The 19,793-nt window shown below is 39.6% G+C and overlaps 1 protein-coding gene across 1 annotated transcript in view; it reads right to left on the bottom strand.

Moving 5' to 3' along the window:
* SVIL (supervillin) overlaps positions 1-19,793 on the bottom strand; it is a 105,178-nt gene that overhangs the window by 56,020 nt on the left and 29,365 nt on the right. The window contains exons 2-3 of the mRNA XM_074156910.1: positions 9,712-9,778; positions 4,785-4,876 (exon numbers count right to left, since the gene is read on the bottom strand). Coding sequence (XP_074013011.1) covers positions 4,785-4,876; positions 9,712-9,778 — 159 coding nt within the window. The remainder of the gene's footprint in view (positions 1-4,784; positions 4,877-9,711; positions 9,779-19,793) is intronic.

Below are 19,793 nucleotides of genomic sequence, written 5' to 3'. Positions count from 1 at the left end.
CTACTTTTCCCTTGTAGTTTTAATTGGACATACTTCCCTTCTCTCCCCCTAAACTGTTTGGTGGTGTTATGTGCTAGTAGACAGCTGTCACAGTTCACAACAGCAGGCATGACAGATGAAGCAATCTCTATATATACACATATGTGCACAGTTAGCAGTGATGTTTGCAAACCACACTGGAGCACCGAGTGCTACATAAACAAGTGTGGCAAAACTTCTTACCACCAGAAAGAGAAACCATCCGGGTTACCAGAGCGGGGGGAGGCGGTGTGTGCCTAACAACCCCCTTACCCACATACACCCTCATATCATTGCCTTGGCAAAGATGTGGTGCTAAAAGCTGTGTGCACCTATTCTGATGCAATGCACCTCTGGGGTTCCGATCCTGTTGACCCAGGGTTCAAAAGTTAAAGTAAGCTATAGCCTACAGCCTGTGAAATCAGCCCTAGATCGCCATCACAAAAGCCCGATGCGTCAGGAGTGTCTGGTAGACACTGTTCCACACCACCGCAGATGTAAATCTATCACCTTTTTTTCCCTACCAGACTTCATCATTCTAGATACTTAGAGGATAAACATTATTGAAACACCACCCTTTTATACGTCAGATGCACCTTCTCTCCCTTTCCTCTACTGCAAGAGCCTACATGTACAGCTCAGTCAGAGTTTCAGATTTGCTGAGAAATAGCCAGGAAGTTTGCTGTAGTCAATACCAGTGCTCCTACCTCTTAGATACAGATAGCTACTATTGACGTTGGCCGTCATATCAACCTTACATGCTGAAAAGCCACTAGGACTCCAGGTAAAATGTTTTGGATCAGCAAGAATGAATGTATTCTGATCATGACTACTCAGAGAAGCAAATGAATGAGCTATGAATATAGTGTCTGAGGCTACAAATGAGTGCCTACTGAGAATGTGTGACTAACAAGGGGAAGAAATCAACTGGGCCGCTCTCCAAAACAACTCCTTCAGTCTACATTTTTACAGAAAGCAGACTAAAGCTATACACTTCAATTTCTCAAGCCAGGTTAGCTCAGATTGTGATCATGCCACAGAAAAAAATCTAATACACACACATTTGATTCAACTAGCAGGGCAGAGTAGCTAAGTATGCAGCTACTTCACAGTGCTAATCCATAGGACACCTCTTCCATGCCTAGTTTCAGCATCTGCAGCAAAGAAGATTGAAGCTTTTGTTGTTCATGAAGTTGACAGTGCAAGAGACCCACTGAAAGTCAGCAAGCTCCAGGCACAGATCTCTGGAGCTGGATTGGAACTGGACTTGGGCAATGCAAAATTTGCATCTTGAACCAACACCAAAGCAAGGATGAGCCCTTACATTGTGTTTTCATTGACTTTTCTCTCAATGCATAAGCAGTTTCTGCTGCTGTCCTGCCTCCTCAAGCTGTGCTAGCAGTGGAACTGTATTAAACAGAGAACTCCACATGAAACCAGTTTTAAACTCACATTCACACTAAAGGAAATGATTTCTCATAAATACTTTGCTCTCACCTCTGCCAAATCTACTTCTGTTTAAGACTGTTCCTCTGGCTATTGAAGTTTTTCTGTTCTATCTGTCAGCTATACATACATAAAATGGTCAAAACAAACCCCATAATTTTTCTGCCACTTCAGAGAAGTCAAAGGCCTCCACAGCTCACAGTTAATAAAACCACATTCCATCGAAATCCTGATCATTTTTCTCCCTAGTCACCAATTTACACAGTCCCTAAAACCATCATCAGACAACAGGTCTTTCACACAGCTTTAGTAAAGCTCTAAAGCATAGCTTCATATACTAAAGTCTTTTCCTTTTTTCCCCCCAAAAAGGAAACTTGACTATAAGACGTCCACATACAAAAAATGTGGAACATCCAAAGAACTCCCAGCAGCATTAGCTTAACATCCCTTGCTACGTGTTAGCTGAAGTTCCAGAGATTCTACTACCGCTTTGCAGTCCTAAAAAGAGCACTGGCCTCATGAAGCATCTCTCCAACACCTTCCCAAACAAGATGAGACAAAAATAGCATAGGACTACTCTATGCCGCCTTACACTTTTTCCACACTTGAGATTCCAGACAGTAATTTCAGCTAGGTTGGCCAACATCTGCAGAGCTTTTTTGTGAAAGCAGTTTCAGCCATATTCTTCTTCTGGAGAGGTGGGGAAAGGAAGTGCAAGAAAGCACACAAAAAAAATAAAAAAAATAAATAAAAAAAATGCAGGAAGTCTTCTACTCCACTGATTTCTTTTTGCTGGATAAAATATTTGACTTCAAAACAAGAAAGTCAATTGAAGAAATTTCACTCCCAAGGACACTGGTTGGCCCTTGCAAGCTTAGGTGATTGGGTTTCTCTTTCTCAGTTTGCAATTTGAATATATTGGTGCCAATTTCCCATCTGTTCATGGGATGTTCTTCCACATGACCATTAGAAACTATACCATTTCAAAGACACCCATGACAGCATTAAAGAATAACACTTCAACCTAAAAGGCAGCACAAACATCTGATTCAGCACACAAGAAAAGACTAAGAAGCTTAAAATAATTAATTTCACAGTAAAAGCTCCTTATCTTAGCTACTTCATGCCAACATACTTTGTAAGCACTGCTGGTCAGTATAGTTAAGGGCAACAGGAAGAACAGCCACAGTTCAGGAACAGCCCTGAACTTCAGGTTATTTCAGGATGTTGAGTAGGATGCTATGGTAGGATACCCTGTAAGGTAGACTGTCAAGAGGCATCTTAATTTTGGTAACTGTAGACCTTCTGAACAGAATTTACCCTACAATAACAGCATTTAGCAAAAGCAGTATTCTTTTGTGTCTCATCCCAGAATAAAACCCCAAAAGTAGATTTGGAGTGCGCTTCATAAAAAGGTTTAAAAATATCCTCAAATTAAGGCAAAATTCTTATAAAATTTAGAAATCTTGCAGAAACTTTTGTTACAGAATGCAAACATGCTTTTGCTGAAAGCCCTCTTTGGTAACAGCAGAGGGAATACGTGTGGATAAAGTTACAGGCATGTGACAGCAGTTTTATTTTTAAAATACAGAAGCTGTAAAAACTAAATCAAGCCTTCCAGAAGTCCCTAGCAGAGAGTGAGCACATACATTTGTGAAGCCTGAATAGATGTGAATCAAAAGTTTAGTGACAGAGGTGTAACTTCTCAGAGATGGTAAATAACCATCGCAATGCAGGAATATACATTCTCATTTTGAGGAAATGTATATTTAACACAATAATGAAGCTTACCAGCCTCTTTCCTACCTCCTCCTCTCACCTGGAAAGATGATGGTCTACAAAACCGGCTGGAGAAGCATTTATCTTGTGTTTATGCTAGCAGAGGCATACTAACATGTTCAATGCTTAACTGCAGGCAGCAATATGCGGGACCTCAGCTAGACTCCTTGAACCTCAGATCAGTCTGTATCAGTTGAAAATTAAATGTATTCCTCTGATTTTCCAACATGAGCAAAGCAGGATCAAAGTTAAGGCCCTAGGTGGAACAAATCACCTGGATTTTCAGAAAGTGTTGGGCCTCAAGTAGTCCCCTCAGAACGTAACCATCAGCTCCCACTGCTAACTTTTTCTTGAAGTCTGGTACACACCAAATCTGATGTCTTCACTACAAAAATAATTTCTTAGGAAACACAGATATCTTGGAATAGCAATTAGTTCACTAAGAAGCAACTTACAGAGAAGGTTTCTCAAGTGAAGGCACTCACAATTAACTTGTTGGCCAGCATGATTGTAGGGTGAATTATATGGAATAATGAGGGACTATGTATTTTTATTGACTAGTGCTCTCAGGAAGTCTGTATTGTATAAATGCATATCACTCTTTTCCATCATGTCAATGAAGTCTCTTTCTGAGCATCTGTAATGATTATAAAAGCATCTGTAATGATTATATTATAAAAGCAAGCATAGCACTTAAAGGTTATGCTGGAAGAAGGGCTTCTTTCTAAAGGATCTGTGCAACAAATGACATCAAAAGAGCAAGACAGTTCCTTTATGTTGGAATTAGTGCATCTAACCTTGTAGTTTGTCTGAAAAGGGTAAAAATACCATCAGAACAGACACACATACAATTTTAATCGAAGTTCTGAGATCTACAGCATCCCTGAGTGAAGGGAACATCTTTATGTCAGTTACATGTAGTTCTTCAGTCAAATGTCACACTTTACTGGTCAAGAACTATTTCCAAGCAGATTGTGATTTCCTCTAAATAATTAAAGAGAATTAATTCTCACGTCTACCTCAACTGTGTCAAAAGGTAAAGATGGAACTGCTGTTTTCTTCCTAAGTTATTCAGACTAAGACAGAAATTTAAAAAAACCCCCAAACCCCATAGGTACTGCAGGTCCTTCAGCATACAAGACTAAAATTCAGTGTGTAGTCAGCAGGTGATGCAAGAACAGTGATTCTACCAACCACTGAAAGGGACTGTAAAGAGCTATGACTACAAGCCAAGTCAATACCTTTGAATTCAGTATTAATCTAACTGTACAATGAAACCTCTCAATTTTTGAATTTCAACTATTTCTTAAGCTATTGAAAACTAGGTAAACAAAGCTGAAGTTTAGGAAGCAGGGATGTAACAAAGGCCTTGTAGAAGAGCACTGTGGTTCACCCTCTATGCATAATTCACAGGGAAAAGAAAACTCATTTACAAAACATCTGTGCCTAAGTGATTTTAATTGTGCCTTGCACTTGCATAGACTAAATTTCACATGCTGTTAAATTACCACTTGGGTTCATAATATGTCTCCCTTACATACCTTTTGGAAGTACTGCTAAGAGATTAGCATCAATATCCTTTGTGCTGTTTGCAAGTTCTTCCTTATCTTCAAATGAGAACTCCTTCTGAAAACTGAAAGCAACATCTGGTTTACAGAACTGTGGATGTTTCTGCTACAAATCAAATAAAGTCAAGATGTAACCAATTTACTGCAAGATAGTCTAACAGAGATATCAAATAAAATATTTTCCATAAGAACAAAATAAGAAATAACCCCAAGAAACTCACAAAGTCAAACCTAACATAATTTTAAACTTGTTTGGAACTGACTGTGACACATTTTTGCATTAAATTACTGACCAGAGACTAGCTTCAAAATGCTGTAGTAACAATTACATTTGAAATAATCTATATGGAATGATTCTCCATAAATATTAAAACATATTTCATCAAATGAAGCACTGTATATACACTCCACCTAGAAGCCTCCTGTATGACTGCCCTATTGTTACTGCACTGATCTCTGGATCTTATATGGCTTATAATACACTAATATGAGCAGCAGACCATTTAGTTTTATACCTTGTCTTTTCAAAAAAGCAGAAGTGCCCATTTAGATGAGATAAAATATTTCTTTAAATATGTTCATTAAATATACAAATTTTAACTGTAAAATGTAGCTGTCATAATGGTATACAGTGGATACTGTCGACAGAGACTTTTTGGAGGAAATGTTCCTCCTTATTGGTAAACAAAGTGAGAAGATTTTTCTCTCCAATTATTAAAAATAGAGAGAACTGCTGTATTCTGCCATTGTGACTTCTAAACTACCCCAAACACGCATAAGAAAATTTATACCAGTCTTAAAACCTTTAGTAAATTGTGTAGACAGGTGTAACAGATACAAATCCCCACAGTGATCCCAGGCTCTTCATTTTGCCACGGTAGTGAAGTGCCGTAAGATTTATGGTCATTCTGATAAGACAAACTGCACAGCCTTAGTGTTGGAAAATCCTTTCTTAGGACAGGTTTCAAATGGCTTTTTAAATAATTGAATACCCTTTCAGAAAGTGTATTTGGTTAGAAAAGAAAAAATAGTAAAAAAATATAGTAATATTCTGTACTCACTATTCCAAAAGAACATTTCTCATTGAGAAGAGTTTTAAAATATAATGGCTAATAGCATTTTACATGAACTCCAAGAAGTATTTGCTTCTTTATAATTTATAAATAATATTCCTTTGTAAGAAGACATTGAGGAGAGAATAAAACCTGTGAAATGACAATAAAGAAACTGGGCTGTGTCACACTCAGGCACCATGCCACCTGCTGCAAATCGTCTCCAATGACTGCACTTACTGAAATTATTCCAGGTGCTGCCAAGAAAAGCAATGTCAGTCACTACAGAAAATAGCAAATAGAAGAAGAAGAGCTGCAATAAGCTCTCCATTACAGAAAACTGTGTATCCTTACAGGACAAAACCAATTTAATGGAACTAAACAAACAACAAAATAAAATTAAAAAACAGCACACAGCAGCCACAAGCAAATAGGTGCATGTGCCATCTGAGACTGGACAGACTCAGAAGGTTAATTGCCTATTTCTATATGCCTAATTCCACATTGCAAACACTTATGATTCTTCTTAGCCTCACAAGATGTTATTTTCTTAAAAGACACAGCTTCTGGAGAACCCCAAGGGGGACAGATTCCCAGTTTCCATCTGAAAGCAGTTCCTACTCCTTTTGGCTGAAGATGAGTTTGAAAAATGTGAATAATATTGGTCTAAGGCTATAAATCAACCCCCAAATTTATTTTGTCAAATCAATTTGATTACTTAAGACTTGTCTCAAAAGCATTGAGGGACTGAGCTCATGACTTTTGAAAACATGGGCTTTATTTAGCAGCATCTCCAATTGCTTCCATAACGCTTGTGACAGTGCAGCACCTTAAGTTTCTCTGGGGGGAAGAAACCTAACAGTGGGACTCTGAACAGAAGAGCATTCACTCATACAGAAAAATCCTGTTTAAATTAACTACGCACTAACATCCACAACTATGCCTCAGTCCCAGATGAATTTCCAAGGGTAAAATCATACAAAATTAGATTTGGCACTAGCAGGTTCTGAAAATAATTGTATTATTGGATTGCTTGTGGATCATCAACAAACTTTTAAATACTGTAAACTAGTTAGGTTCATTCCTGCCCCTTCTTCCAAACTCCAGGGAGTTCCAGGGACTCCAAAGCCAGAGACCATCTAAACCCAGTCGAAACTTCTTCAACTGGGTTTTCATCCATTTGTTCCTGTGCCGGTGTTGTTGGTTACCTTACTTCTTTTTCTTCACAGAAGTTTTCCACACCTACTCAGCTTCCTCAAGACAGGCTCTCAGTTTCACTGTTTATATGTAAAAATACTCTCTATCTGTTCCAGTTTTAAGTAAAATCCTTTTTATATATGGTGTCCAGAATTGGACAGTCTTTATTCCAGATCTGGGCCTTAGCAGTCTTATAAAAACAGGAATTTTAATAGAGAAAGCATTATTATATGACCAGCCAGATGAATACCGAGATCTACCACACATTTGCCTTTTTATAACTACACTATATTGGTTGCTCAATCCTGCATGAGAAACTAATATGCCAAGGCTTTGCTTTCATCAGTTGCAAGTGACAGAAAAATTTATCAGCCCCCAATGCACAACTGTGCACTTAGTATTATTACATTACATCCCTTTTCTATTACTCCTCAAGGTCATCCAGTTCTTCCTGTATGTGAGCTCCCTCCTCCTTTGTACTGAGGGTGGCTTCCAGCCTTTGCTCACTGGCAGATTTCATTAAAATTCTTTTAATAACCACAAACTTCTTAAGCTTGACCCTTGTTGGACTACATGGCATCACAGGTTATCTGCTTTGGAAAAGTCCCTTCACAGTTCCCCCAATGCCCTCATCTTCCATTTCTCTCTGGACAGACTGTCAACTTTTATTTACTTATCTATTTTTAAATGATTAACTATTTTCATGTACTATTTCATCCACAATGGAGGAGTTTTCCCTCTCCAGAGGCATTTTTGTTCCCTCTCACGAATCTGCAGGTTGCATTGCTTGTCTTAAATATTTGCACATTACATACACAAAATGTTTTAAACTGATGTATCAATTACATTGCTTTCACTTGCACAGAGAATTCAGAGCACTACTCTGAAGATGATACAGTCCGGCCAAACAATTGGGTATTTATAGAGACATATATAAAATTAGTTCTAAAAATGACAGTAGGCATATTTAGGCCATCTCACAGTATGCAGTAAGAACATTCATTAGGAATCTAAATTGAGTTGGAACGATGTTAAAGCAATTCCAAATAGTGTGAAAAAAAAAATAATCATAAGTTTGCAAGAATTCTTTCTTCTTAAAGCCCCTGTTAAATCTGGATACTGAAAGAGGAACGTCTCCTCCTTTGCTTGCCTGAAATATAGCCTGTGATCATGGTTCATGAAATGCAATCAACAATATGAGGTCCCACAAGTTTGTTTCACACAGGATTTGTGTGTGGTTTGGCCTCAGGTTCCCTACAAACTCATTATTCTCTCCAATGTTCAGGAATTCATATGATTCCTATTAAAATACAGGCAACAATATTTCACAACCTCAAAAGTTTTTCTTTAAAAACAATCTATAACGTGGCATTTGTAGAGTATTTGACCGTCTCAGTAGTTATACTGCTCTTGCAACTTACAAAGTGTGGGCTGCTTCTATACATCAGGGATTCCAGGCTGAAAACTTCATCTACTGCAGCAGCATACGGTTTCTAAATAGCTGTCCCACTAACCTAGTTACATGCCCAGAAGCAAAGAGAAGTTTTATCCAAATGCCACTGGTAATGCTGCCCTGCCATCTGGATTAGAGCTATGGGATGTACGGAGATTGTGTTATTGAAACATGTGCATGAAAATCCACTTGTATACCTGCCAGCTAGGTGTTTGGAGTTCATTTTTCTTCTCTTTCTCTGCCTCCAGGAGAATACCCTTCTCTGGACTCTTAAGTAAAAGGTCCATTCTACAGTCACATCCTTCTCTACTACCCTCATTTCTACTTTCCCCTACCTGCCTTCCATAACACAACACGTCTAGTACACATATTCCCTCCATATCTCTACGGTACATAAGAAACAACATGGCAGGGAATCAGATGCCCTCCAGAAGGTGTGCATGACTGAAAAGATGCTTGCAAACAGGAGCCTGGGTGCCTAAGGCTGGTGGATTCTTGTGCAACTGAGCCAACAAAACAGCTGGTTGCTGGGGCAAGAGTCAGTTTCCGATGCCCTGACCTCCTCTCTGCGCTGTTATCAATGGAGTCCAGCGAGCACAAAGGTGGACACCAAAAGCAGTCAGAGTGAGGATGGAAACAGAGAGGGAATGTGACCTGCCACCTTGCTTAACTGTGAACTGTATCCCCATACTCAGCTTTGTGGAACCATCTCCTAAGATTGCAGGCACAAGGCAGCATGGCCCTGCAAGAAAGCAGCAACATTACTTCTCCATTCATCTCTGCAGTGTCCCCCTCCCATGTGCTGACAAAGCTCTCTGCACGGCACGGCTGTATAGTTAATTCACCCACTTCAGCCACTTTCTTTTTCAGACAGATCAGTTTTCCAAGCTGGTTCACTAAATGTCTGCACTGTGTCCGTGCCATGGAAGGAAACACAGACATTGCAGTGGCAGGAGGCTCAGTGCAGAGTGAGACTCTTCCCTTAGCAATGCCAGCTATACATTTTCACATTCTTTAGGAGGCAGTTGGTGGTTTTAATACCTGTTCAGAGCATCTGCTTTATGCCACAGCTTGGTCCTGCAAGAGGACCAATAATCATTTTCCCTGACAAAAGAATAAACACAGATTCAAGCAATGACTGCAAGTTACAATTGTGCAACCCAGTCATCTTCACTGGGCAAGAAAAACTTGACCTTACCTTAACGCTCTCTTCCTATGGAGCAATCGTGAAGGTTTAAATCTGACTGAGTTTTCTTTGTCAAAATCTGTGAAATGAAAAAAGCACACCATAGTGAAGATCCTTTAATAAATGGGAACTTTTAGGAAACTAGGTTACAGTCTCCAGTCGTAGCCCTTTCCCACTGGAAAAGACTGTACAAAGGCCTTGCCTCTAGTCAAAGGAGCATAAGGTGGTATGTCCACGACGGTGATAAACCAAAGCCTTGCAAAAATGAGTACAGACAGTAAACATATCAAAAGCGTCAACCCTTTATGGAACTGCCATGCTCAAATCCCAGTATTCATAATGCAGCACTGCAGCCTGGGACTATAATTTGAACTCCTTGACTCAGTTTCCCAGCTTATAAAATGGGTGGTAGACATGTTTGTGAATCAAACTGCAAATGAGAAATGCTGCAAGCAGCAAGAGCCTTTTTGGCTGAGCCTAGCAATACTATAAAAACTGCATATTCACTGCAGAAGTCGGAGATGCCCAGCTGAGGATCTGTTGCAACAACAGTATTACACTATCCATAACATAAATATTTCTGAAGGTTGTCTACTGTTTGGAAGCTCTCATTTTTTTCTGAATAGCCTTAGAACACGCTTACTTTCAGAAAGGAACAGGTGTTTACACTGAGAGCAAAACTGTGTCACATGCAGCCTTATATTCAAAAAGTACGTATCATAAAGCAACTAGTTCCCAATCCTTTGTGAACCATAACAAGCAATCAGCAATCTCCCCTCTCTCCCCCATAGATTTAACGTTTTCATTTCTCCAGTCAAGAGCATCATTACAGGGTCTAATCAATGACCAGTGGCAACGGGGACCAGTGCTCCAAGTACTGGCTCCCTCCATTCAACAATGAGGATGCTATTAAGAGACCTTAGAGAACTGCTAGCCAGGGAGCAGGGGAGCACCTGGTCTGGGACTGCTGTCGAAAAACACATGAAGCTACTAATAATTTACTCCCAATGAGAAAATTGCCTTCTGTCCCAATCCACATTAAGTCAACTACCCCAAGTCCCTAAATTAATAAACAGTTGTTCACTGACACAGTGTTCACTTTATTTTTTCAGAGATAGACCTGAATATTACACAACCTGGACTTTAGAACAATTCAAAAGCAGCAACATCCCTTTTACTCTATCTCAGAACTGAGATTCAACTATTTCAAAAACGAGCTAAGCAGAAAAAAAATATTTTCTGCTTATACAAAATATTTTAAAATCTAGGTGGGATGTTTCTTATTTTTGCAGAAATAGTTTAATGAAACTTATAGCTGACAACAGATTTAGAGAATATATCCTTTGTCTATGCCTTTCAAAACTTTTCACCCTCCTCCTCTCTTCCACTTCTTTCTGCTACCTCTCCAGGTAAACAGATTTTAAATAAAAGAAAAAGCAAAAGAAAAACTACCATTTTAACAGCTTGATAAAGCTGCTTAAAATGTGCAAAAAGGCATTTTTTTAGGCATCTGCTACAAGCCACTGCAGATTTCAAGCAGCTTTGCTAATAGCATTCTTCAACTTTAATAGCCAACTTTTTCCTGTTTTTGTTAACATTCATTTTCTCTCTCCAAGAAAATGGAGAATAAAGCACACATTACACAGAAACATCTTGTTAGACCAAAACAGAATATTTTAAGAAAAACAGGATAAATGCTACATAAATCATTATATTTTACACTACAACATTAAAATAATAGTCCATGCTGTAAGTATCCTCTAAAATGGCCAGATTTACATTACTGTGAGAAGAGTATGCAGTAACTTAAAAAGCCCAGCTCAGTATCAGCTTAGCTAATCAGAACCAGGCATATCTTAAATTTATAGCTGTTCTAAAGGGATATAACCCATCCTACAGTTTTTGGCACTAAAACAGCTGTCCACCATGAAAACCACAAGTAGACCACAGAGAAATTCTCCCTACCCTAGCCAAAACTGGAGAGGGGATATGAGAAGGGAAGAAAGTAGCTTTTATTGCTTCGCTGGGAGAAGGGAGGGAGAAGGGCTACTAAGAGGGGGCACGCAAGCCGGTCTGACTCTTCCTACTCATTGCATACATTCAGTAACATAACGCATCTAAAATGCCTCAAAAACATCTTAAAACTTTGCTATATTTCACAGGGGCAAACTCCTCTTCCCCATCCCCCAAGCACAGAAAACCCAAACAGATAATTATATTCTGTTACACAGTTTTGATATTTTATGTATTTCCTCCTGTTCAAATTAAACCCCATGTGGGAGGATTAAAGTCCAATAAAACTTACTTACTACAATATGGAAGTCTTAAAATTAAATACAAACACAGCAGAAAAAGTAAAACAACTCTGCTTCAAAAGAAAATAAATATATCCACAAGATAAACAGTTTAACACAGTCCTAATTCAATGGTTAATTTAAAGGAAAAAAACCTAGCCTCACAGTACTGATATGCAGAAGGAAAATCTCTGCAACAGCATTTTGTTCCTTCTTTCACTGAAGAATTCTAAACATGCTCATAACCACGTTAAAACAATTTTAAATATTTGTATTGAAAATTAAGAGTATATTTACCAAAGTGTAAATCAAACTTGCTCACAAGTTTAACCATTTGTTCAGTCTAGTCCCTCTCCCTCTTAGGTACAAACTATCCGATAAAACCACTATCCATAGTTTAATACTTAAGAAATTAAAAATGCTGAATATATATTAAAAAAAGAAAGAGATGCAACCTTTCAGTGTTACTTAGTATATTTAAAGGCCCTAAGTCGGTGGCAAGCTAAGCTAATTAAAAGATCCATCTAATCGGATCTTTCAAAAGTGTCCTTTAGGAAATAATGAAATAGCCTAGGTGACTAACTGCATACTGATTGCTAAAGTAGCTAATGTAGCTGCAGAAGATCCAGTCAAACAATATTTACACATGCATACATATACACAAGAGAGATTAAACACACACAAATAAACTGCATTTTCTTCTATCTACGTGGAACTCTTACCTTGCTCCTCAGAGTATTTAACATTTCCCAAATAGCTGGAGATCCAAGGATTTCTGAACATGGTTGCACAAACAAAGGATTCGGCAAAGAGAAACTACAATAGCAGCTAATTCTCAACCAGCCACAGCCCTAGGCCTGTCTTAGCAATATCGTGTAGAGATTTTTCATAGCACAGGACTGGAGCTGTCAGGCTATCGCGTCCCAGGGAGTACAGTAAATGCATAGCAATAGGCTGCAAGCTGGAGCAGCTCAAGCCAGTAATCAGATTACAAACAGAAATTAGGCACATGAATGCTAAAACAGATTGGGCAATAGTGATTGGGAGATTTATAATATTACCACTTCAAAGATCCAGCCAAATCACATATTATATTCCTGCAAAATGAATATGAACGCCCTAAATCCTCATATAAAAGAAAAAAAAAAAAAAAAAAAAGAAAAAAACTCCAAGAGGAGGAATAATTCCTTCCTATCTCTAATCAGGATAAACTGCAATGCTTGCTTAAGAAAAAGAGCATCCAGGCTGCCAAAAAAACGGACTCTGTTAATCATATCATTATGCTAAACGTTTTGCCTAACTATTAGTTGGAATGTTTAATACAGACAAGATTTATGGATAACATATGAGCAAAATTACTGGTGGGGGTGGGGATTTAAGAACAAGACACCACAGCTCCAAATATTTTAATTTGAGACAGAAGGTGTAAAACTGCAGAAAAGTACTGTCTAGCTACCATATTTTATTAAACAGATTTGATGGATTTTGGATTGAAGAGTGGGACGTCTTTATAGTTCATTTTGAAAGCCTACAAGTATTTGTTCGAAATGGTGCAATAGCCCTGGCTCAGTGTTCCACAATGAACTACCTGATGATCTAACACACACATGCGCACAAAAAGAAGCTTTAAATACGTGACTGAATGAAGTCCATGCACTTAACCCCATGCAACCGAAGGCAGTAACTGCCTACTAGCTTCCCTCCAACAAACTTCTTCCTGTCGAAAAGATTTCAAGTAGTATCAGTAGAAAACTCACCACAAGGCTGGGGCTGCCAGGACCACAGAAAGAGAGCGTAGAAACACAAGACTGAAGCTCTTGACTTTTCTTGCCTGTTTTTATGATACCTGGTACAACAGGACCCTGATCCATGGCGGGAACCTCTACGTACAGGCAAAATACAAGCAATGATGCTGTGAAAGAGACTGCTTAATCACAAGTGAAAAATATAATCTGCCAAAAAGCTATGAATTTCTGTTGGCTCACCATGAACTTGTATTTAGTCTGTCTAGGTCATCAACACACTGCTTTTCATGCTAGCAAGTTCTTGCAATGGATAGAAGAATATGCACTCCATCTTGTCCAGTGCCCTTGCTATTTGTATTCTCTTATTTATTTTTAACCACGAATAATGTTGGAGTCTCCTTAACCGAACCCCCTTTTATTAGCTGATCTTTCAACAGTACAGAGCACCCTGGAACAAGAGTCACCCAGCACATGGAAGACGGCATTGAAGCCTCTGACCAACCGAGTAATATCCTCGGTTCAGAAATATCTGATGGTGTCTACTACATTTTTTTCTTTGCTTGTAACCTTACTGGCTCTCGTGTTTAATTCTACCCACTTCACAGCACTACCCATAGAACACAAACTGAACACTGTGCTGGCTCTCTTGACCAGCTGTGAAAGCCTCCATGTACTCAAGCCTAGTAAATACAAAAGCAGTAACAAAAAATGGATTCTATCAACACTGGTCCAAACTTGCCATTAACCTGAAAATCCACTTTAAGGCCTAGGCATAAGTGCAGGTGTGCTCAAAACACAAAAACAAAGCAGTGCAGAAATAATAAAGAAGCTGCTGGTAACAGCTAACAGGGACATTCTGGACTAGTGTCTGTGTAGGTGTATCAATAAAAGATACACCCAGTTCTGAAAAGGTCCCTTCCTTCCAAACACTGCTTGTGTGAAGACTGCTTACTTGATCTTGTGAATAGAGGTGTTATTACCTGGAGCATTTTTAAGCACCTGTAACTCATCTGGTACACAGTAAGGGAATTGTTTCTCATAAAGTGCAGATAAATAACAGTCATTTGATAAATCTTGTGTCTGCAGCCTTTAGCAAGGTTGAAGGAGAAGTCAGACTTGACAGCCGAGTTGATGCAATAGCTTGCGGCTGCCAAAAAAGACGATCCTACCTGTTTCTGTAGGACCTCTGCTCCCCTAGTGACCCAGTCAGATGACTAAACTGGTAGTAAACATTCCCTTTTAGTTTTGCTGGGTATGCTTTTCAGGAGGTGCCAGAACAAACAAAACGGCACAGGATCTTATAATCAGGAAATGGATCAACCCTTCCGGCTAACAAAAGAGGCGAGCTCAGCTTGATTGTCATCACTGTGTCTGGTGATATCCCGTATGACAGAGAAGGAGAGGTGTGTGTGTATTTGTGGAGGTGTGTGTGTATTTGTGGAGGGAGAAGACAGGCCCAAAGTTCCCACATTCCTCTGCTGTACATCATCTCCAACATCATTTTGTCCTCAGCACCCCTCTGGTGAACAAGGTACAGAAGGTAAAGCACACAGAGCTGCAGAAAAACTCTAGAGTACCGTTCACAAACGTGTATACTTTAAATAGGTTCTTGTGCTGTTCAAATTCTACTCACACAACACAGTAAGAAGCCAGTTTCTCCAACAGCTCTAGTTTCCACCTGGGAAGGAATACCTGTAGACAGGCTTTGGTGCAAATAGGACTCCTTTATCTACTACTTACGTCTGGCAGGTCAAGAATACAGGGGCCATCTCATGGGACCAAAAAGAATTATTATAAAGGAAAGTAAAATATCCAATAAAATGAACATCTATATATCAAGATCTTAAAAATAAAACCAAAACAACCTCACCCATAGTCTAGAGTTTGGCTTCAAGCTCTATTCATGTTAGGTTGGAAGGTGATCACCAGTCATTGCTCTGCATGTGGTATCTACGAATCCACATTAATGTCACTGCTGTTAATACTGAAACTCTGCTACTGTGCAGAATCTGTGACCCCAGAGTTTCTTGAGCTTCAAGACAAGGGGTATGCTTCCAATATTAAAACTCTTAATGCCAAGAGATGCTGGAGCCTTAGGATATTACACCAATGCTATGCACTTCACACAGATCATTGGGACAACTTTCCTCCCTCCTTTCCATCAGAAAGGGACCACCTATTGCAAGACAGGTCTCTGCACTGTCCCTTAACCCACATTGGCAGTGGAGAAGACATCTTGGGAAAAACAGTAAGTCAGCAGGGTCAAGCAATTGTATAAAGAAAACGAGTCTTAGATTTAGCGTTTTTGCTGCTTGTTTGGAAACAGCAAGTTTAAGAGCAAGTCTTTCACAGAACAAAAGAAATTCATCTCCAAATACTTGATGAGGGAAGGAGGAAGAGTATTTTGACCTTCAAAGAGAGCTCCAGGACCTAGAAGTATGCTCAGCCAAACTATGTTATCAAGGCTGTGAGGCTGTGTTACAAATTGGTAGTAATGTTCTTGTCCTGCTCTGCCATCAGTAATTCTTGAGTATTAGCAGCCTCCAACATAAGCAAACAAAGAGAGAACAACAGTTCAGCCATTAGAAAGGGGGGCAAGCCCAGCTGGAAGTTGCGTTTGCAGTCATCTGGGCAAAGAGCTAGAGGTTAAGCATGCGTACACTTCAAATCTGAGACTGCTCACGAAAGACCAGCTGGCAGCTAAATGTTGTTCTGAAGCTTCCCACAGGAAGAGAAGGAAAATATATTCTTTTTGTCTGGCAAAACTAATCGCTGTAATCAAAGCTGGAGTTTAAATGGCTTGCAAAACTGTTCCCAACTTACAGGACTGTCAACCCCAAAGCACTGAAGAGTTACGAATCAGGTCCCACCAAGATCAAGTCTTTTTTCTTTCTGAATTTTGATTGCTTGTGAATTTATATTTAGAATTGCTCCTCTGTGATAAGGAGAACTAGATACTTCATGTGACTTGCAGTTATCTTAAAAACAAAAATCAAAGAAGGCCATGACAGCTGTTTGGAGAAAGCCTAAAAATAATTATATAAAAAAATAATCAAGACTGCAGAGGAAAGAAAACCCACAGTGACTACAAAGAAACTTTCGGCAAATATGCTAGTTAGGTAAACAGAAGTCTGTCCAGCATGGAAAACTGAGATGATCTGTATAAACAAGATGATGAAATCATATTTTCATCCACACTTCATGGGTAGAGGTCTAAAGGAGCTCATGAATTTTATTCCACTACTCTTCTGGACAACAAGAGTGCCCTTGGAATAGCAAGTCAAAGTGAACTGTGCCAAGATCTGAGATGCTGTGGATGATCACAGGAATGAATGTCAGAAGAGAGTGCTAAACCGGACCACTCCCTTCCATCACTCCATCTGACCTTCCCCCCCAGGCTCCAGGCTACTCGCCCACCCCAAGCCACGCTGTCAGTTTCTGGCATGTAGGCATGTGTTTGTGAAGATAAGTGACAAGGCACTAGAAGAGCCTCCCTTTTTTTCAAAATTATTTTCTATTCAATTTTTGTTTCGTTTTTTCAAAACAGAAGGTTATTTCAGTAGCATAATCACTTAACAGAAAGGTATCATCTCTAGTCCCATTCAAGCATCCTCGTTTGCAAACAAACTACGTATTCTGGGTTGGCAATGCCAGTTAGTTTTCTCTTATCCACCCAAACCAACTTGCCACTGGGCAGGCGATATTCTCATTTCCTAAATGGAAGCCATGTGTACAGACTTTTAAACTAGAATAATTTCCTGATATGGTATCGACCCTCCAGGGGGAAGTAAGTTTAATCCTCTTCACTTTGGGGTTTTTTTCCCCCCCATTTCTGCTGTGCCACAGTTTTTGATAGCAAAGATCAAGAAGCAAGAAGATTTCTGCTTTTTGGCTAGTGATTATGTTTTGGACAAGTCTTCAGGCGATGCAGTGCTGAAGTTTATATATGTGGTGTACTTTAAGATGTACAAAGAGATGAAAAAAGCTGATTAGTAAGGGTTATAAAGGGGACTAAGTTTTTTAGGACAATCTGACAGTTGTGTTAAAAGAATATAAATGGTCTTTCTGTACTGCATAATTACATGCTCTGGGAAAAGAGAGAGCAACAGGTATTTTTCCACACAAACTCTAAAAAAACCTTTTTGTCTCTGGATTACTATTTCAGATTTGAAGAAATCTCACTAAAGTTATTAGTTTTAGCACTCAAAAATCTCTGAAAAGGAGATTTTGGTACCTTTCAATCTTGTAACACATTTTCAGAATAAGGAACATGAAGATAATGTCCCCTGACATTCCTACATCTCATATCACTATTCACAAAACCGTATGGCAAGACTGTAGTGTAATTAAGGATCTTCAATGTTTTCCTCTTTAGGAGTAGGATCAGTCTAGACTAGCTCCTGAAAGGAAGTTCAAAGGCCACACACCCCTCTCACATGTGGTAATTAGATATACCAGTGAGGCATGTTATCCAAATTGAGTCAGACCTGTTTGTCTGTGGGCCTGAAATGGTAACAGAAGACGTCAGGCGTGCACAGGGCCAGGGTTAGGCATGGACTAAGCACATGGCTGGAAACAAGGGATAAGCCAGAAACTCCTGTCCCAGCACTACATACAATTTAAATGATTAAACAGCCCAAGGACTTTGAAGAGACATGGGTTTTTACCTAGCAAAACAACATCTGAGAGCATTTCACACCATGGCTCACTGTAAAGCAGCTGCAGTTCAGATTGTGAAGGCATAGGGTTAGCCACAGCTCTGTGGACATCCTTCACTCAAGCCAAGACACAAGCAGCAGCTTCGTCTTTACTACTGCAGTGCATGAGAGCTTTGCTGCTGCAATGACCAAGGGCTTAAATCGCTGTTGGATGACTATCTGCAAAACTCCTGTCCTCCAAATAAGCAGCCAGGGTTTCTAGGATAGGACACTAGTTTTGTAGGACACTACACTTGGTAGTCTCTTCAGTCTCCAGAACACCTTCTGCCACAGTGCAATAGAACCAGCACAAGGCTGTCTCCTTGCCTGGAGTGGCAAGTGGACTCGTGCAGTTAGGTGACACAAAAAGCACAGCCACACTACTGAAGTTTTCTCCCAGTTGGTCTTGAACACCTCTGCACTGTTATCTCTGCACGCATGTAAAAGCCCAATAAGGGAGCAGAGAGAGGCATGCATACCACAAGGAAGAATTTATAACAAAGTTCTTTGGCTCTTTATAATAGTCATCTAAGGAAAACATCCATTTTGTTTACCACTGTGATGTGACATTTCACAGGCCACAACATATCCCTGCATACTTACCTTGAAATATAACTGTCATTTTCAAGCCTCAGGCAGACAGCAACATTGCAGACAACAAATCCATGACCCCAGCTCCCATCCTGTTCATAGCATGTTGCAATACTTTCTCAGAAAATTAAATATTTAGTAAAAGAAATAAAGAAAAAGCATCTGCTTTATTCAAGGGCTGATGGTCAAGGTAGGGACAGCTCAACAACAAGTACTGTCACTGAAAATAATGTCACTATGAAAAAGCTCATGTACCAGGCTCCATTTGCATCCAGCATGGCTAAGCAAAAATTCACAAGGAAAGAAAATCTGGTTAGCACAGTGATGCTGCAGTTCCGGATCCTGTTCTCTAGAGAGCAGGTTTAAATTCATAGCAGCCACGGCCTTTTCTCTTTATTGCCCTCATACACTCTCAAGGCCCCCGGAAAAATCATAAATGTGCCTGGTGCTCAGGAGAGTACCAGTCACTTAGAGCGAGTTAATCACAAGTCAAATCTGAAGAGCTTTCACAGAGCTGCCCAGGAAAGCTTGCACAGCACCTGCCTGTACTGTACTTGTCTAAATCTATGGGTATTTTACTAAAGGAAAAACACAAAGACTTTTTCTTTTTTTTTTAAACCCTTCTTCCATGTGAAAGACAGTTTTTATGTGGTGGGTATGAAGCAGCCTAGTCGAGTCCTGGTCTGCACACAGGCAGCGGGTGCCAATATTTCCCTTCTCCTGGGAGCAGAATCATTGCTTCAGCCAGTAAAAGTCTTCCAATAAAG

The sequence above is a fragment of the Numenius arquata genome, chromosome 12, assembly GCF_964106895.1.
Source record: "Numenius arquata chromosome 12, bNumArq3.hap1.1, whole genome shotgun sequence".
Lineage (NCBI taxonomy): Eukaryota > Metazoa > Chordata > Aves > Charadriiformes > Scolopacidae > Numenius > Numenius arquata.
The sequence above is the reverse complement of the archived record's forward strand: the minus strand, read 5'-3'. Positions and strand labels throughout refer to the sequence as shown.